This window comes from Coenobita brevimanus, chromosome 56 (assembly GCF_032717465.1).
Source record: "Coenobita brevimanus isolate Jiangsu-jjx chromosome 56, ASM3271746v2, whole genome shotgun sequence".
Lineage (NCBI taxonomy): Eukaryota > Metazoa > Arthropoda > Malacostraca > Decapoda > Coenobitidae > Coenobita > Coenobita brevimanus.
In genome coordinates this window covers 37,193,104-37,221,061 of record NC_137009.1, presented here as the reverse complement: position 1 = coordinate 37,221,061, position 27,958 = coordinate 37,193,104, and the positions used below count along the sequence as shown (strand labels likewise).

At 42.3% G+C, this 27,958-nt stretch overlaps 1 protein-coding gene across 1 annotated transcript; it reads left to right on the top strand.

Annotated features, from left to right (window-relative positions):
- Positions 1-42: 42 nt before the first annotated feature.
- lt (vacuolar protein sorting-associated protein light) lies at positions 43-27,958 on the top strand. The gene is made up of 15 exons (XM_080273951.1): positions 43-99; positions 3,758-3,973; positions 5,649-5,801; positions 8,789-8,912; positions 11,573-11,771; positions 12,959-13,131; positions 13,826-14,092; positions 15,381-15,508; positions 17,178-17,450; positions 18,163-18,862; positions 19,323-19,459; positions 20,404-20,503; positions 22,807-22,851; positions 23,512-23,642; positions 27,850-27,958. The coding sequence occupies exons 2-15, from the start codon at positions 3,761-3,763 to the stop codon at positions 27,907-27,909; spliced, it is 2,703 nt and encodes a 900-aa protein (XP_080130077.1). The 5' UTR covers positions 43-99; positions 3,758-3,760; the 3' UTR covers positions 27,910-27,958.

Here is a 27,958-nt window from a genome sequence, read left to right as displayed (position 1 = left end):
ATTGCTCGTGGTTTTGGTAAATTATGATCTGAATTCATGCCGTGATCACTCTTTCAGGCCAACTCTTGAGCAGCTGAAGTATCACCAACCTCTTTACTGGTGAGTACTGTCTACATTCAATAGTCTGTAAGAATTTAGAAATTAACTGGCCTATCTCATCATTGATAGGACACGTGACAGTGCCTGTAAGTATGAGACACTACTATAGTAGCAGGTGCAGCCATGCAACCCTAGGCTCATATGAATGTGAACCCAGTGGACTACAGGCTGAAGCTGCCCCTCTCCTGCACTCCACCGTTCAGGGGGAATGGAAGGAATTTTATTTTACCATGTTGCACCCATGGTTTTCTTGTAAATTTGCATTTTTGGACAGTCAAGGTTATTCTGATTTTACTTCTAATCTTACCCAACTATGTTAACCTGATTAAACTAACCTAACTGATCACACCTAACTATTCTAACAATGTAACCTAACTAGCCTAAGTGAAGGGTGTGACTGTCTGAAACTGCAGTAATACTTTTTTTTTTTTTTTAACGGCTTTTGGTTGATTTTGATGTCCTACTCAGTTTTATTGCAAATGACTCCTACACCTTCAGGGGTGAGAAGTCAGATATGGAATAAAATCAGCAAAATCAAAATATTTCTCCTGAAGTCAGATACTGAGTAAAACCCAAATTAATTGTAATTCATGAAAAACCTCCATGAACAACCCCGACCTGCCCTAACTAACTTGTCAACCAAAACCATGTCTTAATTGGGGGGACAAAACCTCCCCAGACTCCCCCCCCCCCTCAGTGTCATTAACCAGGCAAAAGTTAACCCAACCTAAAGCTGCAGAAACATGAAAAGCAGCTTACCTTAGAAAGTATAGCTTAGGTCTCTTCACCCACCTCGACACCACTGGGGATGGAAGCCGTTGCAGGGTGAAGGTTGTGCATCTTGACTGAAGAAATTACCTACGGGATGATATTGAAACCTCCGTAAAGACACATTTATGATGGAAATGTCATAGAGAAGACCCTCCCCTCCCCCCAGTAATTCCCAAATTTAGGTTTATAATGTCGCTGAACACAACAAAATATATAACCGACAGACATGGGTACAGTGAAGGAAAATTAAACCAAAGAGAAAAAGTGAAGGGATGTTTGTAAGACTGAGTACCCCCACTGCCTGAAATATTGTTGCCTCCTTCTGAAGGGATCCCTCTCCTGCATTGGCTGATACAAGCTGTACCATAATGAATGTGAAGAGTAAAGGTGAAGCACATTAGTGACACTTGTGGTTAGTTATTAACAGACCACTAAATATGGTAGAATAAAGTCTAGGAGAGCTTTCTTTTGAAAATACTGAAAATTTTATAACAAATTTAGTGTAATTCACTTATGACACCCAAATGCTGCCGAAATAACTTGTACGATACAAAGGGCAGTAAGGTTAGGCTAGGTTATTTACGCTAGGGTGGTGTCCTGTGGGGGTCAAGAGGTCTATTTAGCCTAGCCCCAAAACCCATACATCTCTGAGTTGTTCTAGTTCAGTTAAATTAGTGTACATTAAGTTAGGTGAGGCAGATTATAATAAACAACTGGTGACAGATTGATGCTATGACTGAATTGACCTGAAATTCCACCATGGTAGTTGGCCAAATGCTATTGTTTGCATGTAAAATTGATGAGGTCTTATCATTAATGTCTTTAAAATGTACAACTGTCTGTTATATTCATGAGTACCCTCCTGGATTTGTACCATGTTTTATACAAGAGTTTACTGTATGGTACTTGTAGTTTATGTGTACTGTACCGGGTATTTATTCCATCCATCCATCCATCATCCAATCTAACGTTACCCCATGAGGAACGTAGGAGCCCGGGGCTAGGCAAGTTGGTCCTGACATTTAAGATGAGAGTGACCAGCCTCACTCATGCCTGAGTGGTGTTAGGTGAGCAGTAAACCCCAACCATCCCTTGGATATAAACCTTCATCGGCTTAATCCGATTGGAGTGCCTTAATTATATACCCAGTAAACCACTAGGCCTTTTTGGGGGGGAGGGGCAGTACTATCCTTGGTACTGTACTGTTTTTTTTGCTGCTGAAGCATGTTGTTTTAGTTTAAGTGAAACCATAGTCAGTATTTGGAAAAGTTGTGTTTCAGTTTTTTTTTTTTTTAAACGCCAGGTATCCCCAAAGGGCTAAGGCGTTGCCCCTGGGTAGAGGACTTTTGGACTGGAGCGTGTAGCATTTTATGACCGGATACCCTTCCTGATGTCTACCAATGACCTTTGGGTGGATTCGATCCTCCGACCCTTCGGTCAGAGAGGAGCGCTCTAACCCTCATTTATTATTATTTTAGCAGCTGAAATACTTTACAAGTTTATATTCTCCTTTTTTCCTGTTTTTTTATAGGGCAAATAATTCTTTCTTTCCGAATATACACTTTCTTTATACTTGTATGTGTCCATTCTCTTGTGTAATTGCCAAGGCTTACTGAAATTCACTAGAACTTAACCAAGACCTAATTAGGCATAACATGACCTAACTTGGGCATAACTCCTCTTAATTTTGGGTAGGTTTACAAGCTACTGTAAGGTTAGGTTAAATGTCAGGCTAGCAACATAGCCTCCTGGGTGAGTTCAAGAACTCCCTCACAACAAATGAGGAGAAACTGTGAATCTGAGCTAAATACAGTGGAAAGAAGCTTCCATTTAACAAACCTCAGTAGATAGGATATTGGATTTAACGGGCACTACAAAACCACTGGACTTCCGTCAGCTATAATGAACAATGTCTGTTAAATGGTGTGCATTGGGTGGCAATACATGTGTTTCATGAAGAAGTGCAATGACAGGGATGTGCAACAAACCGCAAAAGGGCAAAATTATGGGCCAGGTTAGTGTAAAATGGGTATAGGTTTCATTTTTTGTACTAGAATATGCTGTTGTATGGTACTTATTGTATTTATTTTCAAACACGTGCTTGAAATCCCACCTCATGATGGGACCATTCAACAGCCTGTACGGTACCATAACAGATTTTTGGCTTTATTGGATCAGGCGTCCCCCAGTTAGACTCTTATGGTGAGGTTTTACTGTTTATGGGATATTAATTGGGAAGCAGTCATGACTAGAAAAAAATATATGTATATATACAGTATGTAAATAAATACAAAGTACCTTACCTGTAATAAAAAATAAGAATTAGTGAAGTATATCTGATGCTTAAGCTTAAACATTTTGATACCATTCTCCTTGTCTGTAAATAAATTCTGATAGGGAGTACAGAAGAATGCACAATTTTAAACAATTGTAAAGCACTGATTACTTATTCTAGTGTAGAAAAATTCTCCCTTTTTCATTTTGCTTTATTTTGTTTCATTTTTAATGGCTCCAACATGCATGCATGTGTCAGCCTTAGTCACCTAATGGCAGCTCTTTGTGCTGCTCAGTCTCTGGCAGCATCCTTACTCAGTCTCTTATCCTTGAGGTTACGCTCAGTGACCTAATCCCAGGTCTTTTTCGGTCTGCCTCTCACAGCCCTACCCCTAACATTAACACTTCTCACTTTCTGCACCCAATTATCATCCCCTATCCCCTCCATATGCCCAATCCATCTCAATCTACCTCTCCTCATCAAAACATCAATACCCTCTAGTCCCATCCTACCTCTCAACTCATCCATCGTAAACCTAGCCCTCCAAGGCCTCACACTCAGGGACACACTGCACATCCACCTAATCATTTATCACATGTTATTATCTTGCAGGCCATGGAGACATCTGGGGCATCATCATCATCATCATTGTCACAGGAACAGGCAGACCAGTCCAGAAAACCCACAGAAGATGAGCAGCAGGGCAGTAGCTCTGAAGAGGAGGAGGAAGAGGAAGAGGAGCCTAAGCTGAAGTACGAGAGGATAAGTGGAGACCTACGAGAAATTCTGAAGAGGGATGGAGCATCTTGTATTGCTGCCAACTCAAAAGTATGCTGTGTTTGTTGGTATGATAGTGGGTTTAGTGTTATGGTAAGGTAGAAGGATGCAGTGGAAGAGAAACCCAGGCAGAAGTACAAGAGGAGAAAGTACTGAGGAGGATTGGGGCTTCATGCACCGCTTCCAATGCAAAAGTACGATGTGTCTCTTGGGTCACCATGGTCAAGGGTTTAGTGTTAGGATATTAAGCTAGGAAGAGGCAGAGAAACCCAGAATGAAATATGAAGCTAAAGTGAAGGATTCTGAAGAGGGTTGGAGCATTGTGTATTGTTGCCAGCTCAGAAGGATGCTGTCTGTTTTACTCTTTTCACCTTAACTTGGCCCAGATTTTCATTTTTTTGCACCTTATTTCACATAGCTCATTGGCAGAAAAAGACTGCTCTGGCTTTACATCCATTTCATAGTATGTACTGTACTTGGTGACTTCGTGTTGATCTGTTGTTATGATGCAGCTTTTAGGAAGGAGAGATGACAGTTTTAGGCCAAGTGAAAGTGAAAAGATTATGGTACAGTAGAGGGTTTAGTATTGCAGTGTTAAGTAGGAGGAGGAAGGGAGAATATGAGGAAAATCTGAGATGACTGAGAGTCCAAAAAAGACAGAATATTGTGTACTGCTGCCAACTCAGAAATACATATACGAGTATTGTGTTGGTGTGGTGGTGAATTTTGTGTTGTGGTGATGGGCTAGGAGGAGTGTGGGGAGATAGAGCTATGTGTATAAAGATGACTTACTTCTGTTATTTTCAGTCAGTGCTCCACCAACAATGCTTACTTTTCAGTTTAATCTCGTAAAGACAGTGAAAACTTACCTGAATCACAGTAAATCAGGGTTAGGGGACTGATTAGTGAGGCTACTAGAGATTGAGCAGTATGGAGAGCTGCCATCAGGCAACCAAAGCCAGTGCATGCAAGCATGTTGGAGCCTTTATAAATGAACAGACTAAATCACTGTAAACCATTGGTTGCAAATACAATTAAACATGTCATACAGTGGGGGAAAGTTAGTGAATAGACAGTGCTGAAAGAAAATGATGTGCAGATCTTCTGTGTCTGGGTTTCTGGATCTTACCCACTATATATAAACCCCTTTAGTCCAAGGACATTATCATACTGGTCTTCCTGCAACTATTTTTTTAACAGATGACTATAATTTGGCGTAGGAAAAATTCTTCAAACTGTGGGAATTAACATAAGTTTTCAGTATTCCCTTCATAATGAAATATCTTTTTTTTTTAGTTAAATTAAATCATCTTGAGATAGCAAGAATGAAAGAAGAAATATGCCATCTGATTGAAGAGGTTAATGGAAAACAGAATTAAGATGACATTAATGATGGTTTTGGCAATTTTGGTGATGGTCATTTCACATATGTGGGGATGATGATAATGGTGTTAATAAGACAATGATTGTATAATAATTTTGGTGATGATGACAGTATTATCATGGTAATAATAAAAATGATGGTGATGACTGTGTAATTTTTTGGTGATGATGACAATAATAATAATGCTGATGACAGTGTTTATTGTTATATAATAATTTTGGTGATGAGGACAACAGTAATCATGGTGATAATAAGAATGATGATGATGGTTGTGTAATATATTTGGTGATGATGACAATATTAATAAATGATGATGATGATGATGATTGCAGTTACTTTCAGCTATTGGTGGTTGGCACTAATGGTGGGCACATACACGTGTTGGACCACCAAGGCAACCGAGTGCGTGAATTTTGGCCCCATTCCCGCCCTGTCACCATGCTTCACCTCGATGACAATGGAGACTACCTCGCCTCCTGCTCCCACGATAGAAAGGTGCAGTATTCGCTGTGTGTCCTTATCAGGGGAGAGGAATGAGAGACTGATTACTAGTGTGTATGTGAGGGAGGAGGGGGCATCAAAGGATGAGATTGAGGGATGGAGTGGAGAAGAGGAGAAGGAGTCCAGGAATGAGATTGAGGGATGGAGTGGAGAGGAGGAGGGGGAGTCCAGGGATGAGGTGGAAGGATGGAGTGGAGAGGAGGAGGGGGATGATGAAGGAGGAGATGGAGTGGAGAAGAGGAGGGGGAGACCAAGAATGAGATTGAGGGATGGAGTGGAGAAGAGGAAGGAGAGTCCAGGAATGAGATTGAGGGATGGAGTGGAGAGGAGGAGGGGGATGATGAAGGAGGAGATGGAGTGGAGAAGAGGAGGGGGAGACCAAGAATGAGATTGAGGGATGGAGTGGAGAAGAGGAGAAGGAGTCCAGGGATGAGGTGGAAGGATGGAATGGAGAAGAGGAGGGGGAGTCCAGGGATGAGGTGGAAGGATGGAGTGGAGAGGAGGAGGGGGATGACGAAGGATGAGATGAAGGGATGGAGTAGAGAGGAAGAGGGGGAGACCAAGAATAGATGGAAGGATGGAGTGGAGAAGAGGAGGAGATGACCAAGAATGAGATGAAGTTAAGAAGAGGAGGGGGAGACCAGGAATGAAATGGAAGGGTGGAGTGGAGAACAGGAGGGGGTGACCAAAGGATGAAGGGGGTGGAATGGAGAGAGAAATGAGAAGAGGGGTTGTGAGTTGGAGGGAGTATTTTTTTTTTTTTTTCCATTTTCTCAGTGTTCATTATCATTCCACTTCCAGAATATTCCATTTTCCATAAGCCTTTGGAATGAGGCATTTTGGATATGAGAGTTTGCACTGTATTTAAATAACACAGAAGAAGTTGGCAAGGTAAAGATGGAGGGATGGAGTGGAGAGGTAAATGAGAGGGGGGGTGTGAGCTGGGAGCAGGGCAATGAAATGGCAGGGGATAGGGCGACATGGAGGCAATTTGTTCATGGCCACCCCTGACAGGATTAAGGCATCTAGCAAGAGATAGATAGTTAGATGAAACACTTAGGAATCCTGCGGAGCCTCCATAACTGAGAAGTACAGTGCCAAGGTAGCCTAGTAGGATTCATAGCATCTCTTCCTTATTGACTTACGGTACGTGTTACTCATCATACTCGCATGTACAGCATATGTCATTTTAATACAGCATTGACAGAACAGTAATTCCTTACTTAACACTGTAAAAGTGTTCCTAAAAACTACTGAGTTAAGTGAAAACCACATTAAGTGAGGATTATGTTCCAGCAACAAAAATTGGTAATGAAAAATCAAAATCGTCAGTTCTTCCTTTGGGAATTCACTAGCGCTCGACGGAATAAACATGAGAATAAATACTGTATGTTGTTGTAGGGTGTAATCACTGTGTACTCAATGTTAAAGTTCATAAACAGTTAAGGAAACAATGATATATTGATACCGTTATCAGCCAGTGTAAATTGTATCAACCCTGACCCTTCACTACACATCCTGAGTGCTGAAGTTTGGACACTGGTTATGTGAAAAGTGTTCCTATTCAATTAACAGCTTTGTGGTGAAAAACACGCAAAGTGAAAGCATGTTCAGTGAGAAATTACAGTAGTTTGTTGTTGTTGCTGCTAATCTACCCAAGTCTGTCTGGCCAAGCAGACTCATTGACCACAAGCAAGCAGCTGCTGTCCGCACCTCCCCAGAGTCAGAATAGAGTCCTTCCACATGGCAGGGTGCAGGAAATATGAAGGATAAACTGTGTATAGATATTTAAGAGCAGTCGTTTCCTGTACACCAGGAAACCATTTACTATGCTGGGTGGTAATCATATAACCAAATTGTGGTGCCTTGTGGATTAGTGGGTAATTAAGGCACTCCAACTGGATCCAAGGGGTGCTTGGGGTTTATTGCTCACGTAATACCACTCAAGGATGAGTAAGGCTGGTCACTCTCACCTTAAACGTCAGGACCAACTTGCCTAGCCCCGGTCTTCTATGCTTCTCATGGGGCAACACAGGATATTATGATGATGATGATGTCTCAACTCAAACTTTGACTGCATGGTAAATGTGATTGAGTTAGCAATTGGGCTTTGGTCCTGTATCGCTCTTATGGTAGTACCTCGTGGGACATTGGTAACCATCCACCTAACCTTTTAGAGGACTAACAGGTGCTACACCTTACTCAAGGGTGACCCAGGACTATGCAGGGCAGGGGTGTCCATCTTCCCTGAGCTGGGCACATTATCTGGCTGCATACCTCAACTGTAGTTTGTAGTAGTGACATACTGATACAAAATGATAATGATGTGTAATGTGGTGAATAGATCACTGATTTACAAGTACCGCAAAGCTCCTAATGGCCTAGAATACAGGCAATAATGTGAGAGTTTAATCCCTTAAGATGCTAGGGAGACAGTTGTGCAGTGGCACTGACCTTACTGGGCAGCTCTGCTGCCTGGTTATCATAATACCCTTCGCCTTCCTTGCCATCCCCTGAAAGGGGGATAGTGAGCCACAAGGGGGAGGGGGAACATTCTACAGTTTGCAGTCTGCTAGGTTCACAATCAGATGAACCTGGGGTTACAACTATTGCTTTTGCCAGCCCCTTAAACCTGGATGATGTCAGCTTTATTCTTGCTGATGATGCTAGTCATGAAGAAGTGGTACGGTAGGATGTAGAGAGACAGTAGTGTTCCCCTCTTCCACTGACCTGCATGAAATGAACTGCAAAGGAATGAAAATCTGGGCCAGATTAAGGTAAAAAAAAAAAATATATAGCAAACTTTTAGGATTGGTCTTGGGTGGTGAAGGAGTTACTTAAGGTTTTATGTAATTCCTCCATATCAAAATATCCCATAATTGAAATAAAAGCATGTGGATAGAGCAACAATAAGGTATGAAAGACATCATGATATTGAAGAGGAGCCTACATCTTCATCTATAGTATGTGTATATTTTCAGGTGGTGGTGCAGGGGCTTTACTCAACAGACAATTGCCACAGCCTGCTGATGGAGGGGCCAGTCAGAAGTGTAGCGCTCGATCCAAACTACCACAAGCCTCGTTCAGGACGTCGCTTTGTCATAGGTTAGCAGTTGTGTGGTTATGGATGATTAGTATGGCATCATCCTCAGACCTTCAGAGGGGGGAGTTGTTTATGATGGGAGGAGCAGCCATATCATTTTAGGGGAAGCAGACCTTCTCTATCAGCTTTAGTTTTTATGCATAGGTTTAAGTGTAGTTGTTTTATGCATTATTTAGTGGTGTGTCTGTGATTTTTTAAAGGGAATTCACAGTCAGTACTGTTGACTTGATTTATTATATTGTTATGTTGTGGTAGGTGGGGGCACTCGCCATCCACTCAGTGTAGTGCTGCTTTGGATGTCTGCCCTTTCGTCTCTTCCATCCTTCCTCTTCTGTCTTTCTTTCCTTCTTTCTTTCCTCTTTCCTCTGCTTATGGCTGACTTTACTCTCCCTTTTCTGTCGTTCTTTCCTTCATTGTTTCCTCTTCCTTTTCCCTGTGGATGACTCTACACTGAGTGACAAGCCAAATGGTTTCCTGTACACTAAGAAAAAATTTACTATGCTTGGTGGTGACCATATAACCAAATTATGGCACCTGGTGATTTAGTGGGTAATTAACGTGCTCCAGTCGGATTGACCTGGTGCAAGTTTATATCGAAGGGGTGGTTGGAGTTTATTGCTTGCTTAATGCTACTCAGGGATGAGTGAGGCTGGTCACTCTCATCTTAAATGTCAGGACCAACTTGCCCAGCCCTGGGCTCCTACGCTCCTCATGGGGCAATGTAGGATTGGATGATGAATGGATGGATGTATATGTTTCCATACACATATGTACAGTATATATTTTATCTTTGTTCTGCTTTTACTCTTGTGTGGTGACAGTGACCTTGGTTTTTATGTTCCCATGTGTGGTAGGTGGGGGCATTCACCATCCACTCACTCAATGTAGTGCTGCTCTCGGGTGTCTGCCCTGTCCCCTCCTTCATCCTTCTTTCCTTCCATCTACTTCTATCTTTCTTTCCTTCATTCTTTCCTCGTCCTTCTGCCTACAGGTGACTTTACACTCCCTCTTCTATCTTTCATTCCTTCATTCTTTCTCTTCCTTCTGCCTGTAGGTGACCCTACACTGAATGACAAGCCAAATGGTTTCCTGTACACCAGGAAACCATTTACTACGCTGGGTGGTAACCATATAACCAAATTTTGGCACCTGGTGGTTTAGTGGGTAATTATTGTGCTCCAATCGGATTAAGCCGGTGAAGGTTTATATCCAAGGGGTGGTTGGGGTTTATTGCTTACGTAATGCCACACAGGGATGAGTGAGGTTGGTCACTCTCATCTTAAATGTCAGGACTAACTGCCTAGCCCTGGACTCCTACGCTCCTCATGGGGCAACGTATGATTGGATGATGGATGGATGATCATTTTAATGTAATCAACCAATCATGTGAGAGGACTTGATACTGTCAGAAGTGATGTTGGATAGGGATGCCTTCACACAGTGGCACCAGTATAACTAAGTGGTGGAGTTGCCTGGTTAGATAAACGTCCCTCAACTCACTGCTGTCGTCATAAAGGAGGAGGGTGAACTGTTGGAAAGGGCAGATCTTGCATGCAGTCCAGTGGGTTCAGGTCCAGATGAACCTGGGACAGTAGGGACAGCAACAGCATTTCAGAAGAATGACACTCAACCCAGACTTCTACAATCTTTGTTCAGGACAGTGGTTTATCATTATTATTTTATTATTTTATTTTCTTGAAAACTTTAAAAGGCTTGAAGTAACATGCAGTAGCAACCAAAGAAAAAACCTGCCAGTAACATTCTCTTTTTAAAGGAACCTTCAGTGTTTATGTCCCTCCAGCATCAGGTCCTTTATTCCCCCTTGAGGAGGATGGAGCATAGTATTTTCACCGAAAATTATCTTGTGAAAAGTGACATTCATATTATTTGATAATTTTCAGTCAGAGATCAAAATAATACAATGCTTCCTCTTAAAGAAACCTCCCATAGCTGTACGAGGGTTGGCCATGGTACAGTTTTTTTGTGGGCTAGACACTTAATCAAACACTAGAACATGCACGATACCTCCCAGTGATGAAGAGAAACTGGAAACAAAAATCTAAGATGTTTACTAAGTCTCTTGATATTATGAGTCTCATCTTTAACTCTGTTTACTTATGCCTGAACTTTCTGCCAAAAAGTGATACAGTAAGTATGTCTACAGTAGTTACTAAGCTTGTAGACACATTTCACACTTATGGTAGTACCTCACAGGGTCATTGATAGCCAGCCATGTACTGTAGCTACTCTGTCTGATTTAACTTGGCCTAAAATTGCCATCCTTCCATCTTAAATGAATGGGTTAGCGATTAACATTTAAATACAATACTAGTCACAAAGTGCTATGGAAAGGATGCAAAGTCACTGTATTGTCTTATTCTGCTGTTGAGCGACTTACAAAAAAAAAAAAAAAATGTGAAAGGATGAAAATCCCCCTCAAGTGGACAGGATGGACCTCCCCCTCAAATGGACAAACTATCATCATCATCTCTGATGCCTTGCTTCTTTCAGAGAACAGACAAGTTTATGGGAGATCAGTTGTCTGGTTTGACATAATTGAAATCATCAAACTGTTCCCTGCATCACCTTGGGATGGAACAGTCATCCTTTCAGACACCAGACAATTTCTTTAGCCACTTAACCTTGTTGTTTTATTCCACAGGAACAACAAAGGTGACCCTGTATGAGAAGGCCATGTTTGGGCAGCTGCGATCCACTATCCTGGGTGAGGGTGGCGGTCCAACACGGGCGATGCGATGGTGTGGACAGTTCCTGGCCTGGGCTAATGACTCTGGGGTCCGTGTTACTGATATGAACACCAAGGTTGTCATTACTCTTATCAAGCGTGACCACAGCCTTGCGTATGTACCAGCAACCACAACAGTATAATTACCCTTTCTCTTCCTCCATCCTATCCTTCTTTTTTCTTTTTCATCCTTCCTCCATCTTGCCTTCTCAGTATTCCAGTGTTCTTCAGCTGTCCTTCCCTCCCTCCCTCCTCTGAACAGCAAGAAAACTAATTTTTGATAGAGAGCCTCTGACATTACAAGAAGCGGGGAGATTGTAGTACAGTATACTCTCATTTACCTGTCGTCGCAATATCTGGCCCAATGCAATATCCAGTGCTGCTGGCTCGGCTCTATTAAAGCAATATCCGGTAAAATTACACAACATCTGGCCTGGAACGGGATGTAACTGGCAATATTTGGCATTAAGACATCTCAAACGGCTCATAAACTATAGCCAACCGGTGCTGTATTACTATATTGTATCATTATTGTATTTTTTGCCTAATTTTCACCTTTTACTCATGGGAAAGTTTTTAGGGTAGAGGGTTGAGATGGATAGTAATGCAATATCTGGCTCAATGCCCAATATTGAGCTGATGGGGGATACAATGCAATATCCAGCATTTCACACTATTCGGTGTATTTTTTCACAATGGCCAGATAATTTTATTTAGCTGAAGTTCCTAAGCAACGTAAGACTCTCTTGTAGCCCATATCCCACCTGTAGACCACCAGGAGAACACTTTTATACCTGAATCAATCCACCCCATTTATAAGGCAGAAATAGGATTAGAATCATGATTAAATTGGTTGGCTGTCTAGGTTTACCCTGCTGTACTACTCTTTACCTTTTCACAGTTTTATACAAATCAGGACCTACCGTAATAATTTATTGTTTTATGTTTTTTCCCTCTTTCCTGTATTATGTGTTTTGGTCACAGATTACTGAGCAAAGCATTTTCTTTTACTGTGTTCAGTGTTGGTGACAGACTACCAAGTGAGCTTTTTTTTTCTTGTTTCTTTTGTATTTTGTCTTGGCCACAGACTACATAATGAGATTTTTTTCATTTGTCTTGTCTGTACAGTAATTTGTTATGGCAACGGACTACCAGATGAGCTTGTTTCTGTTACCGGTGTTTTATTAGGGTATTTTGTCTTGGTAATGGACTACATAGTGAGCTTTTTTCATTTGTTTAGATTACCAAATGAGCTTTTTTCTGTAACCGGTATTTTATTAGAGTATTTTGTCTTGGTAACAGACTACCAAGTGAGCAGTACCCACCGCACCTGTGTTGGCGTGACCCCCACACACTGTTGGTGGGCTGGGGCGACTCTGTGAAGGTGTGTCGTGTCAGGGAACGCCCATCACTACCCCAGGCCCACCTCGCACCAGCACCAACCCTCACCCTGCCACCATACTACCTTGAAATTGGTGAGTGGATGGTTAATGTCTTCCTTACCTACCTAACTCCCACACCAACCCTCACCCCTACCTTCATCCTCACACTTCCCCCACCTGTCTATCTATTGCCAGACGCCTTAATCCCGTAAGGGGTGGCCGCAAACAAATCACCTCCATGTCACCCTGTCCCCCACCATTTCATTGCCCTGCTCCCAGCTCACACCCCTCTCTCTCTTATTCTTCTCCACTCCATCCATCCATCTCATCCATGGCCTCCCCCTCCCTCTCCCCCCCTGCACCTCTCACATATACTCTCCTTGTCAGTCTCTCACTCTCCATACTTCCTTGAAATAGGTTATAGTCTGTTTTTGTCTTCCTTCCATCACATCACCATCATCCCTCCTCATCCTTACCCTCACTCTCTTCTTCCTTCACTTCACCTCACCACCATCCCTAACCCTCACCCTCACCATTACTCTTTCCTTCACGTCACCACCAGCCTTATTCCTCACCATCACCTCCTGTTAACTCCAGATTAATTTATTCAGGTTAGGAAAATCTTCATGGACTGGGGAATTAGATATACCTACCTACCAGCATACACAATGCTTAGATAAATAGATGCAATATATACACAAAAATACATCATCATCATCATGGCACACAAATATATATACAGTACTCAGTTAATCTTTGCCTCTATTTTCTTTGTATTTGTCATCAGTGTACATGTTCACAACGGACTTCTACGTGTGTGGGTTGGGTCCTTTGGGTGAACATGTAGTGGTTCTGGCATACAACAAACAGGCAGACACCCCCACCACCGCCTCTGCCCCTGCCCCAGCCTCCCCCACCAGCCCCACCCCGGGAGACGCCCGGCGGCCCCAGATGCGCGTCCTGGAGCCTCTGCAGGGCACGTTTGAGGAGATATCAAAGGATGTGTTGGGGATCAAGTGCTTCCAGGACTACAAGCCAGCCAATTATCACTTAGGTGGGGACTTTACATTCTTTTTTGACTAATTATGGACACTCCTTGTTATATACTCTTCTGTATTGCTTTTTATTTACTTATTTATGATGGTATTCACTTAGTTTACTTATTTATTATGGTATTTACTTAGTTTACTTATTTATGATGGTATTCACTTAGTTTACTTATTTATGATGGTATTTGCTTAGTTTACTTATTTATGATGGTATTTACTTAGTTTACTTATTTATGATGGTATTTACTTAGTTTACTTATTTATGATGGTATTTACTTAGTTTACTTATTTATTATGGTGTTTACTTAGTTTACTTATTTATTATGGTGTTTACTTAGTTTACTTATTTTGTTCTTGTTTATAACCTCATGAATCTCATTACAAATTTTTAAAAGTTTATTCCTGTGTTGTGATGTTGATTTGCATGTGATTGAAAGTGTTGAGAAACGCTTTGAGGTGATTTAGTCATGTGGAGAGGATGGAGAATGAAAGACCTACTAGAAGAGTGTATGTGAGTGAGGAGGAGGTAGAGACTTGAGATGGAAGGATGGAGTGATGAGATGTTCAAGAGAGGGGGATGTGAGTCAGAGGAAGGGGAACCAAATGGCAAAGGACAGGGCATCATGGAGGCATTTGTCTGTGGCTACTCCATATTGGATTAGGGCATCTGACAGTTAACAGATAAATAGATTCTTGCTTACACTAAAACTCTTACTCAGTTTAGGACGTGTCTTCTGTATTTGTGGGATTAATTAACTCTGCTCAAAGCCCTCGTGTTTGAAAAATCTATTAAAAGTGAATAAAGTCATCCAGACGTGGCAGGAATAAAATGTCACTGAATTAGAGGAATGAGAAGAGGTAGATTGAGATTTGGGGGGCTTGCAAAGAGAGTAGAGGATGACAGCTGGGTGCAGAGGGTGAGAGGTGTGAATGTTAAGGAAAGTGTTGCAAGAGGCAGATTGAAAAAGACTTGGGATAGGTCATATAGTGCAACCTCAGATTTAAGGGACTGAATATGTTGGCTGCTAGATATTGAGCACCGTGGAGAGCCGCCTTTAGGTGATCGTTCAATTTGTGTGTCTATCTATTGATGTCTGTCTGTTGCTAGATGTCTTAATCCTGTAAATAGTAGCCACAGACAAATCATCTCCATGTCACTGTGTCATCTGTTATCTGTCTACCCTCCCTCTGACTGACACCCCATCCCCCTCATATGGCCTGTCTCTCCACCATCACTCCATCTCATCCTTGGTCTCCCCCTCCACTTAACCAAAAAAATGCGTCCTCTTCCAGAATGTTTGGTGGAAGACAGTCAGTTCTACATAGTGAGTCCACAGGATGTAGTAGTGGCTAAACCTCGCTCCGCTGATGATCGCATACACTGGCTCATCAACCACAACCGTCACCACGAGGCTCTACAGGTTGGGTAATAGATAGATAGATAGTACTTTGGCCTGTACTGTGTGGCATAGGAGGGTTTGTAGCACCTCTGCCGTCACGATTCATTTTATATTTTACTCCCTAACTTTGTCTTGGAAGCCTTTTTATATTGTTTTAATACTGACATAGTTGCAATAGTGCCATGGGGTGTAATGTGTAAAATAAATGGTTAAACAAGAGCTGCTACAAAATATCTGAAGCCATCTAGTAATATGACTCTTTGCCTCTTAGTAGTAGTAGTAGTAGTAGTTGTAGTAGTAGTGGCAATCCCAGGCTTAACTGAAATTCAACCCAATACACTGCAAGCTAGAGATCCCCTCCTCCTACAGTCCATCAATCCTCTTTGGGGGGACAGGGAGGGAGATTTGGGACATTTGTATAACAGGGCAACAGAGCAGCTTGGTGATATCAGTGCCACCACATGAAGGGCCCTCTCCAACACCTGCCTAGAAGAACAGTACTGTACTTAAATTCACCATTGTAGAGTCTGGTGGCTTAATCGGTAGAGAGGCAGCCTACAATCCTAATGGACTTAGGATTGAATCCTGGCTTGAGCAGGGAACAGTTTAAGGATTTGAATTTCATAAAAGCAGACTTTACTGATCTACCAGAAGACCCACCGACATGTCGTATAAATACCCCTGCTAATACCAATACACCAGTCCTGCATGAGACAGCCCTAGCATGTATTCAGTATGGACGGTGGGTGTTAGTGCCAAAGTGGTGACATGTAGGGGTATGTAGGAGGACTACTGGGCCTTGGAATAGGACCTGAAGCCTTTGCCCAGAGTTGGACACTTTTTTTTTTTTTTTTTTTTAATGTGTGGCAGCCTATTTCCAAGGCCTAGTAGTCCTCTTGCATACCATACACCTCCACATGTCACCACTTCGGCACTAACACCTACCGTCCATATTGAATACTCGTACATGCTGGGGCTGTCCCATACAGGACTGGTGTACTGGTATTAGCGGGGTTATTTTTACATGTCGGTGGGTCTTCTGGTTGATCAGTAGGGTCTGCTTTTATGAAATTCAAAGCCTTGAGTTGTTCCCTGCCTCAGTGGGGATTCGGTCCTGGGTTCCTTAGGACTACAGGTCACCTCATTACCGATTCAGCCAGCGCCTCCCCCTTCTCACTGTAGGATTCATTGACCCTAAATGGTATGTACTGGACTGAGGTGCATAGTATTATTCATCTGTGGGTCATAACATGTACACCCTCTAAAAAAGGTATTGGCACTCTTACAGCACGTATCATTCTGAAACGTGCATGAAGCATTGTGATATATGTGGCAACCTGTAATTATTATATTTTGCAATTATTAGAACTCACACTTGCAAAAAGAGTCAGTTACTGGGTGGTATATGTTTTGAGGCACCACATTTATAGACTCATATGTGTCTGCAGAAGTTGCTCATTTTCACAACTATCGCACCCAACTGTGCTGATACTTTTTTGGGAGAGTGTACCTCTGTCCAATACGTCTTACTCAAGCATCCATGATAAAGGTTCAGAAATACACCATGCTGATTATGGGGCAAGTGTATCTCAGCCAGGAAATGTCATTCAGGCACTACCAAGAAGCAGCCAGCGCATGCATGTACCTGTACTGTATTATCTGTTTAATTCAGTGTTTTTAATTCCATCAGTTGGTCCGAACATCACGAGAGGTCCAGAAATACACTGTGCAGAGTGTGGGACAAGTGTATCTGGACCACCTAATGTCAACTGGGAAGTACCAAGAAGCAGCAGGCCTGTGTGAACAGATCATGGGTTCGGACAAGCAGCTGTGGGAGGGGGCAGTGGTGAGGTTCAACAGAGCCAGGCAGCTGCGCATCCTCAGCCCACACCTCCCCCTCGGACCACTTGACCCTGCCGTTTACCAGACTGTCCTCCTTGACCTCTTGCACTCAGATCATCAGGTAAGGAAACTCCAAGCCAAATGGTTTTACAGTAACTCAGGAAACTGCTATGTTGTGGCCATATAGGTGTACCTCATCTTATGCAGCTAAGATATTAAGCTGCTGTTCGTCATACCTGGAATCCACATCCCTTAAAGCCAGTATGTTAAGTTTGGCAAGACCTCAACTTGTCTGCTAAAAATCCTCTGTGACCCCAAGTATATCCATCCTAAGGGCATAGCTTGTTGTATAGAAGTAAAGCACACATAAGACAGTGGCATTATAAAAAAAAAAAAAAAAGTAGGAAATATCTCACCATGATAATGTGCTGACTAAAAACTATATGACCCCAACTCCTTAATGGGAATCCTGGTTACTTCTCTCAGACCTCTCAGTTTCATAACAAAACCCCTCAGATATTTCTCAGTCAAAATATTGGCTTAGACATCACCACACGGGTAGTTTGAAAAGTAAGGTATCATGTTTCTCACATTCTGTCATTTTCACATCATCCTATTTCTTCACCTTATAAGCAGTACCTGCCTATTGTCAGTGTCTTTATCACATTACAAACAGATCACCTCCAAGGCACCCTGTCCTCTGCCTTACCTCCAACTCATGCCCTCATCTCTCATATATCTGTCCACTCCATCTTGTCTTTGGTCTCCCCCTCCACCTCATACTGTACACTTTTGTCAATACCTCACTCCCCACTGAATGTTTCTCTGCACAGGGTTTCCTTCAAGTAGTCCAGGATTGGCCCGGGCGCCTGTACAATGTGTCATTCATCATCAACGCCGTGCTGGAGACCCTAGCACGCAACACTTCCAACCTCACACTCCTACGCGCACTGGCCCACCTGTACTCCAACATCGACAAACATGACAAAGCCCTGGCCATATACCTGAAGCTAAAACACAAGGATGTCTTCCATCTGATTGGGCAGCACAACCTGTATGCATGTGTGACCAAGCATGTATTGGATCTCATGTCCCTCGATGCCATGGCCACACTGGAGATCTGCATAAATCACATCACAGTCGTGCCTCCTGAAAGCGTGGTCATGGCTCTATCCCAGCACGAGGAGTTTTTATACAAGTACCTGGATAGTTTATACGAACGGCGACGGGAGCAGAGCAAGCCATATCACAGTAAATTGGTTGAGCTGTATGCTGATTTTGACCGCCCCAAACTGCTGCCATTGCTCCTGCACTCCTCCTGCTATGACTTGGGGCCAGCATTAAAGGTGTGTCAGAGCCGCAGCCTCACCGTGGAGACTATACACCTGCTGGACCGCATGGGAAGCAGTATGGAGTCACTGCGCCTCATTCTGGAGGAAGAGCAGGACCTTCCCTGGGCCATACGCCTTTGTAAAGAACACGATGATGTCGACCTCTGGAGTAGACTTATCAACTATGCTCTTGATAAACCAGGTAAGAAAATGTCCTTCAGTTATTAGTATATTAATTATATAAATATAGTATGAGCTTTTTCGTTTGTGGTGAGCAAAATGAAAGATAAGTTTGTAAAGCTGCAGAGTTATGAAGCACACAGTTCAGTAGAACACTATCCTACCTGAGTACCTCTAGTAATCTCTACTTCATTATTATTAACTTTGAGTTAATGCAATATTGCGGTGCTGACGTGGCTTCATGTTTGTCATTGTTGTTGTGGCCTCAGCCTCATTTGAATATAAGCCCAGTGGACTGGAATCTGAAGCTGCCTGTCTGAAGTCCACCAACCTCCTTTCTGGAGTATAGGGAGGGAGTTCAGACACATTAATATGTACAGTGTATGCCCAGTGATATTTGTGTCATGACATGAAGATGTCTCTCTAGCACCAGCTGTTTATGTAAATGAGACAGTTCAGCATAAATTGTCATCCTCCCACAGACTGCATCCGAGAGCTGCTAAACAACATTGGGACGCACATTGACCCTCTACTAATCATCCAGCGAATACCCCGTGGCCTTGAGATACCTGGCCTCAGGGATGCTCTTGTCAAAATTCTCCAAGACTATCACCTCCAGGTAGGTTGCCTTTGTTTAAACACTTTATTATGATCCTTTCTTCCTTTCCATTGTAGGTACCGTACAGTGTTGGTTTTTTTCAGAAAGTTCTGTCATCAGTCACATTTCTTTTAGTCCTACTGTGCATTCTCTTATTTTTATTAATGTAGTCCCACAAGATAAAAGAATTTTCTCAGCTCCATGTCTGTACAGGAAGCAGTGTTATGGTAATGATTACGATGATAAAATTTTAGATCTTGACAACCTTTTCAGACCTGTGGGTGTCCTGACAGGTAAATTATATCGTCTGGTGTCAGAATTTTTACAGTCATGTTAAAGAGGTTAAACTGACTATAGGTATGAATGAGTCGTAAGTCTTCCTTGACTGTGATGTTAAAATTCATTAAACTTAAAAAAATTAGATGTTGAGAAATGGGCATAATGCAGCTTTTGTTTAACCCTTTTATCCAGTGACTTTTTTCCTCCCTCCAGCCACTTTTATTAGCTTTAGAGATTTCCTGTTCTGAAAGGGTTAATGAATGCCATATCTAACACTTTAAGTTCAAAGAGTAAAGTATCTCCAAAAATGAAGAAAAGTGTTTAGTAGCAAGAATAAAATGAATACGATGTTACTAAAGTGAATGGATTAAGACTAATGATGCTGTGTTTCAGTATACTATAGAGGATGTCCTGGTTGGAAAGGGCATAGCTAAGTTTGGGAAATGACAGATGAGGTAATTCAAAGCAAAAAATGCTATATCAACATGGATTCAAATCTCAGCCTTTATGGTGCTACAATTACAGATGACATGGGCAAAAATGGCCTCCCTCATAATTCACCTTTAAAGTCATCAGTTTGGACCCTTGTTGATACAGCACAGCGTATTAGTTAGAATGTGCTCATCTGTCATCTCCCATTCCTTCTGCAGCACCATGTATGATGATTTTTGTATTGCTGTTCCCAGATTGAGCTAAGGACAGGATGCCAGAGAATCATGGTGGCAGACACCACCAAACTCCTTAACAAACAGTTGGCCACACAAAATGCAGCATGTCCAGTGTATGGTGAGTCAGAGCCTGTGTTGGTTTAATATGATACTGTTTCCAGTAGTTAGGTGAGTATCAGCTTGTGGTTGTGGAGTCTGATGAGCCTCATTTGAGACAGGAATGAGTTGATTGGTTACTAGTCAAACCAACTCATGTGTATGGTAGGATACTTATAGACAGAGTTAGAGAAAGAACAGAGAAATTAGTTGGAGAAGAACAGGGAGGCTTTAGGAAGGGAAGAGGTTGTGTAGATCAGATATTCATTCTTAGATCTTTAGTGGAAAAGTTTCTAGAGAAGAGAAAGAAGTTGTATGCGGCTTTCATGGATTTGGAGAAAGCATATGACAGGGTGGATAGACAAGGATTGTGGAAAGTGTTAAGAATATATGGAGTAGATGGGAAGTTGTTGAATGCTGTGAAGAGTATGTACGATGGTGCGAAGGCTGCAGTGCGTGTGGATGGTGAACTAAGTGAATTTTTCTCTTTGAAAGTTGGTTTGAAACAGGGATGTGTCATGTCTCCATGGTTGTTCAATCTGTACATGGATGGGGTAATAAAAGAGGTACAAGGTAGGGTAGTGGATGTTGGAGTGGCCCTGGTGAGAGAGGATAGTGTTTGGAAACTCCCTGTACTGTTGTTTGCAGATGATAATGTGTTGTTGAGTGAAGACGAAGGGGAGCTGCAAGGCTTGGTGGATGAGTTTGAGAGAGTGTGTAAGAAACGGAACCTAAAGGTGAATGTAGGGAAGAGTAAAGTGATGGTCTTTGAGAGAGGTGAAGTTAGTGAATGTACAGCGAGGTTAGATGGTGAGGAATTGGAAAATGTGAGTACGTTTAAGTATTTGGGTAGTGTGATGAGTAAGGATGGAGGTTTGGAGGGTGAAGTGCTTGAAAGGGTACAGCAGGGAAGAAAGGTTGCTGGTTCCTTGAAAGCAGTGATAAGAAACAGGGAAGTGAGCATGGAAGTGAAAAAGTTACTACATGACAGTATTGTGATACCAACTTTAACGTACGGAAGTGAAGCTTGGACATTGTTGGAAGGACACAAGTCAAGAGTGAGAGCAGTGGAAATGAGTTATTTAAGAGGAGCCTGTGGAGTCACGTGGAGAGACAGGCTGACGAATGAGGATATAAAGGAGCGTTGTGGTGTGGATGTGGATGTGATAGGAAGCGTTATGAGGAACACACTGAGGTGGTTTGGCCATGTGGAGAGGATGGAGGGTGAGAGACTGACGAAGAGAGTGTGTGTGAGTGAGGTGGAGGGGGGAAGAGGGAGGGGGAGGCCGAGGATGAGATGGAGGGATGGGGTGGAGAGGTATATGAGAGAGGGGGGTGTGAGTTGGGAGCAGGGCAGTGAAATGGCGGGGGACAGGGCGACTTGGAGGCGGTTTGTTTGTGGCCACCCCAAACGGGATTGAGGCGTCTGGCAATAGATAGATAGATAGTTGTACAACAGTCTATTTTCATCGGAAAAAGATTCCTAACTCCTTTCAGCTCAGTTCATGGCTAAGTGTAGTCAGATTAGAAGATAAATTTGACTAGTAACCAAGGAGACTCATTCCTACTTCATAGCCAAGGTTCATCAGATTTCATGCTACCATGACTTAGTATTCAAGTCTTAAGAGTGGCGCAGTTCCATCAAATGGAAACAAACTGACTATACATATGGTCATCGACCAGTATGAAATAGATTAGGAATCTTTGTGAGGTTAAAGTATATGCAGAATTGTGTGTGTGTGTGTGTGTGTGTGTGTGTGTGTGTGTGTGTGTGCGCACATGCATGTGTGCATGCGTGAGTGCATGTGTGTGTGTGTGTGTGTGTGTGTGTGTGTGTGTGTGTGTGTGTGTGTGTGTGTGTGTGTACCAATTTTCCTGAGCTGGGCTCAGATCCACCTGGAGACAGACCACATTTACTCCCATTTAAGGTTTCCTCAATGACAAAACAAAATATATCAGGAGCACCCAGTTATGTGAAATACATTGAGATGGTTTAGTCATACAGAAACAGTGATGAATGAGAGACTGGCGAGAATACATGAGTGAAGTGGGGGGCGGGGGGAGACCAAAGATGAGATTGAGGGGAGTGAAGAGATATATGAAGGAGGGGGGTGTGAGTTGGTGGGTGGACAGTCAAATGGCGGAGGACAGAGTGACATTAAGATAATTAATTTTGTTTGTGGCCACCTCCTATGGCTTTTAAGGCATCCGGTAGATAGTTAGGTTGACAGACCCAGTTAAGGTGTCCTCAATGACATTTTTTAACATGTACAATAATGAATATTTAGTTTGGCCATTTTCTTACATTTCTCTTCCTCTTGTCAGGTGATACTGAGTGTCCTGGTTGCAACAAGAAAGTTCTTAGTTCTGGTGAGTTTATATATCATAGCTAAGTTTTATATACAAAGGTGCTTTAGTTCTGTACCCTCCTGCTTCTCTCTCTCTCTCTCTCTCTAAGTACATCTTAACTGCACTTTTCAAGCTCTTTAATCCAATGAGTTGACACATTCTCACAACTTATCAATTTCTTTCTATAATCAGGTTATAGAGTTAAGAGATTACTGTATTATACTCTGCTAATGCCTTCCTCAAAATATCATCATCATTCATCACCACCACCACCACCATCATCATCATCATCAGTATCATCCAGACCTCTCTTCCCACCTCTCCCTGTTTATGAAAAATTGGGTTAGATTACAAAGTTGAACTTGAAATGGTGAGCAGTGTCAGAAATGGTGGTGGTGATGATGAGAATGATGATGATGGTGATGATTTTTGTTATTGCTGATTTTTACCCTCCCCCCACATACAGGATAGAAACAGTGATGATGGTGATGACAGTAGCAGTGATAATGATCGTGGTGACAATAATGATAGTCGAGATAAAGAGTGGATGATTATGATGATGAAAGTGATGATGGTCATGATAGTGATGGTGATGATGATGATGATGATGATAGTGAGTGTTGAAAACGAGTGAGTGATGACTGTGGTGATGACGATAATGGGTGATGTTAATGATGACAGGTCGTGGGGGCAGCAGCAGTGGTGATGTGTGTGGTGGCAGCCTGGTGGTGTTCTCTTGTCGTCATGTGTACCACCAACACTGCCTTCCAGAAGAGGCGTTTCTACAGCAGTTTGCAGGGGCATCCACACAGGTACTAACCCACAATATTTCTTCTACTTCTCCTCAAAGTTGTTACCCCTTTTCTTGCTCCTCAAAGTTGTTACCCCTTTTCTTGCTCCTCAAAGTTGTTACCCCCTTTTATTCTCTTTAGACTGACTGGCATTCTCAGGAAAATTAATAAAGAAATTAAAGCTGACTCACACAGCTTTCCTCTCACATCCATCAAAAAGTAACTGTGGATGTAGGTCCCATAACATTACTAGGATTGGGTTGCTGGGCCAGGTGATCACTCAATGGAAAATATAAGTACAGTACATCCCCACAGTATGCGAGTTCCAAGTACCCGATCCCCCTTGTATGCGAGAACCTATTTTTTTATTTTGTTTTTTTTAGTGTATTTTTTATTACTACACAAATTGAACTCCTTGTAAGCGAGATGGGCAGCAAAGAGTGGCCCAAATCCGGGGTTACCCCGAGTACACGACATCCCCCCCTCCCCCCCCAAGAAGCGATAACGGGTAAAGGTGAGCAGCCATATTCTTGTTGGTTTGGTTAAGCCATAGCCTTGTTGATATACCCAGTAAAGTCATAATCTTGTTGGTTTACTTTATCTTAGGTAATATGTCAGATAGTTTCCCTGTATAGTACAATACTTAGGTCTGAAAGGTGTCTCAAGTGTTGCCCATGAAGGGGGGTGCTGCCCATATGTAATTTTTCCCATAAGTTTATGTATTCACAGTACAGTATGCGAATTCCTAGTACGCGATGTCCTCTGCCACCCATATAGGCGCGTACTAGAGGGATGTACTGTATCAGCCAGCACAGAAAGTGGATAGTTACAATGTTACCCAGAAAGGTTCATATCCACTGTATAACGTACCGTCTACTTCCACAGAATACAGTACTGATCCAAAACTTTGGATTTATGTGAGATCCACTGTGCATTATGTCACACACATTACTTCCATAGGATGTTGCACAGATCCAAAAACTCTGGATCTTGGTATGACATCCACTCACCACCACTTTCTCAAAAATTTAAGCATCCCTTTCCCATCTCCTAAAATGCTAGATAGCTTCATTAGTAAACTCATTTATTTTTGTGTGGGAGCCAAGAATGCATATCATATGTACAAACAAGAAGGGACTGGAGAGAGAGAGAGAGGAAAAAAAAAAAAATCTGGCAGAATGCAGAGAATCAACCCACTAACCAGGAGAAACCTTGACAGAAAAGGGATTTGGCTGTTATTTACTTAAAAAGAAAAGACAGCAGGTTACTCTTCCCAGCTGCACTGCCAGACACTCCATGTACAGTAAGGGACCACTGAAATGCATTCACCAGTTAGACACCAGCCCTGGGGATATAGGAAACAGGGTGGCCATAACCAACTATGGTACCTTCAGTGTTGCAAGTACCTATGTGGGGAGAGGAAAAAATAAGATGTTATAGGACACCTTAACAATGTCCCCTGCCCAAGCAATCATTGACCCATTTTTCCCTTCACTGTTCCCTCCAAGTGTGGGACTGGAATATGCCACTTATGGCAAAGGTGAGTTGGCACATAAAAGAGTGGTAACAGATCTGTGAACACTGTACAGGTAAGTCCTTAATTCACGCGAACTTTTTTCACGCGATTTCGGTTATCCACGAATTTTTCGTACAATGATTAAAACAAAATTATAGTATTCAGATAAATAATTTTAATATACACGAGAAATAAATAAAATATAAAAATGCCTACCTGTTGCCTGTGTGCATACATATATGTATGTGTGTGTGTGTGTCTGTGTGTGTGTGGGAGGTTGGTCTACCATGCACCACACAGTCAGTTTGAATCCGACGGTCGAACCATGCATGACTCGCGAATCGTTATTTGTGGCTTATTTTTCTGCCTTCCAGTGATTGCTTGCCTTGTCTGCCAACATGGGGCCTAAGCATAGTGCTAGTGATGCATATGGTAACACACCAAAATGGACTCATAAAGTGATGTTGCTGACAGAGAAAGTTAAAGTGTTGGACAAACTTAAGGGAGGAATGTCGGCGACAATTCTCCGTCAGGACGATTCCCCGTCATTTATTTACATACCAGTTTATTTAGCAAGTACAGTACACTATTTTTTTACTTATATGAGTTATGAAATCTCCCTGAAAATTAGTTATTAAGTATTAATTAATCAATAATAAGTATAATTATAGAATGACAGGGAATCGTCCATGTTTTGATTGGTGAATTGACTTCATGGTGAATTGTCTCAGAACCGTGTGTTTGTGGTGAGTCAATTGTTCTTACAATAAAGAAGACTGAACATAGCATACGGGAGTCAGTGAGGGCTAGTGCACCAGACTGTGCTAAAGTGTCTCCACCTACACCTGTGAACTGGCTCAGAACCGTATGTTTGGGGTGAATGAGTCAACTGTTTGGACAATAAAGAAGGCAGAATGTAGCATATGGGAGGCAGTGAGGGTTTGTGCACCAGACTGCTGAAGTGTCTCCACCTATGCTTGTGCTGTCAGGTTTCAGTGTTAAATTTCTTACATTTTTGTTGTTTTTCATACTTTATGCTAGTTTATAAGGTGTATGTAGTGCATAAACAGTATTATTCATGTGTAATATACTTAGTAGACATGCGTAATTATGTGCACACAAGGGCAGAATGTATACGCGAATTTACCACATATGCGAAGGGTCTGGGAACGTAACCCTCGCGTGAATTAAGGGCTTACCTGTATATGGAAGGTCTTGATATCAGCTTGGTACTTCAGTTCACAGACACCACATTACTGAAACTTTAGTTGTGGTTTCAAAGTGAAAATTATCTGCTGTGTCTACCACTGAAGCCATCTGCATTGTGGTTTCAGATTATTTTGGTAAACATAATAAAGTGTTAATAGGACAGATAGGGAGGTATGTAGGTAGCCTGGTAGACAGACGAAAACCAGTGTCGATAATGTGGATGATGTGGAGAATCATTGCATCAGGTATTGTAGAGTATCATAGATCTCTGCTGCTGCCAAACATAGTTAGTAGTTGTAGCTAGAAGCTGGGATTGTAGTTGTAGATTGGCGAGGCACCTCTGTCACCAGTAGCGTGGGCTGCTACCAATATAAAGTCATGCGGCGTTGGTTAGCTCGTTGTGGGTCTCACATGCCCATCAGTCTATCTTGTATGGTAAGTGAAGGTGAGGCACAGGCTCTCTGGGGTTTGGGGGTTTTATTATGACACAGTTGTAACATTCGTGTAATGGACATAGTGACATGACCCATGTATTCTCAGCGTGACAGTGAACCTCCTAACTCTACCCTGTCTTCTCAGTTTCCTTCTCTTGTCTCCCCTTCTCTCCTGTATGGTTCTTTCTGGTCCTCTGACTATCTCCTCCAATTTCTGGGAATATACACTGCTCAGAGTGTAATGTCTGGTACTTTTCCGCCACATGGGCTAACCAGCTTTTGGCAGTTACCCCACGTGTTTGCTGCGTAACGGGTCAGCAGATGTGTACGTCTCTACCTGAACACTAGACACTGCACATTGTGCAAGTGGTACATATTGTGCTATGATATATACTAATGCCTATAATTACCACATATTGTGTTATGACATTAATGCCTATAAAAGGAGTCTTCATGACTCATGGCTGTGTCAAGGGTATTCCCACACTCATGCAGCCTCGATGTCTAGCTCAAGGGGAGATGCAAATACCTTTATCTAAGATGACTTAACATCCTCCCAAGCATGGAAAAATGGGTTTTGGCTTTGCACAAAAAAATCAGTCACTAAGGGCCATAATTTTTAGTTGGCTTCACAGATTTCATAATGCCTCTTCCTAGGTGACTCTTACTTATCACACCGTGATAGGCTTCTTTTATGTTACTGGTAGGGGCCAGGGTGGCTCAGTGGTAGAGTGCCTGACATGAGACTAAAGGGTCAAGAGTTTGCACCCTGTCCAGGTATCTGCCTTGCTGGGAGAGGTAGCACTCTTGTCACTTAGCAGCGCTATATGATTTTTCAGGGTCAAGCTCGGGATTTCCCCATATTTAAAAAAATAATAATAATAATAAAAAAAAATAAAAGTGCACATTTGTTAGTCGTAAGCAGATGTAAAAGAAAGTAAGGAAAGAGATGGAAAATATAAATTAATTGTTAGTCACAGCCTTCTTTCCTCCCTGTATTGTCTTGAAAAATTTACCAGTATTGACTACCATAACAAAGTTAATAATAGTTTATGTATTTCTCTTCCAGCCTCAGCTGGTGTGTCAAGTGTGTAGGAATGACAAGAAGAAATCATTCCTCTCATTTTAGATTCCTGTAACTTCACCACCACCACCTTACCCAAGATAATTATTTGCAC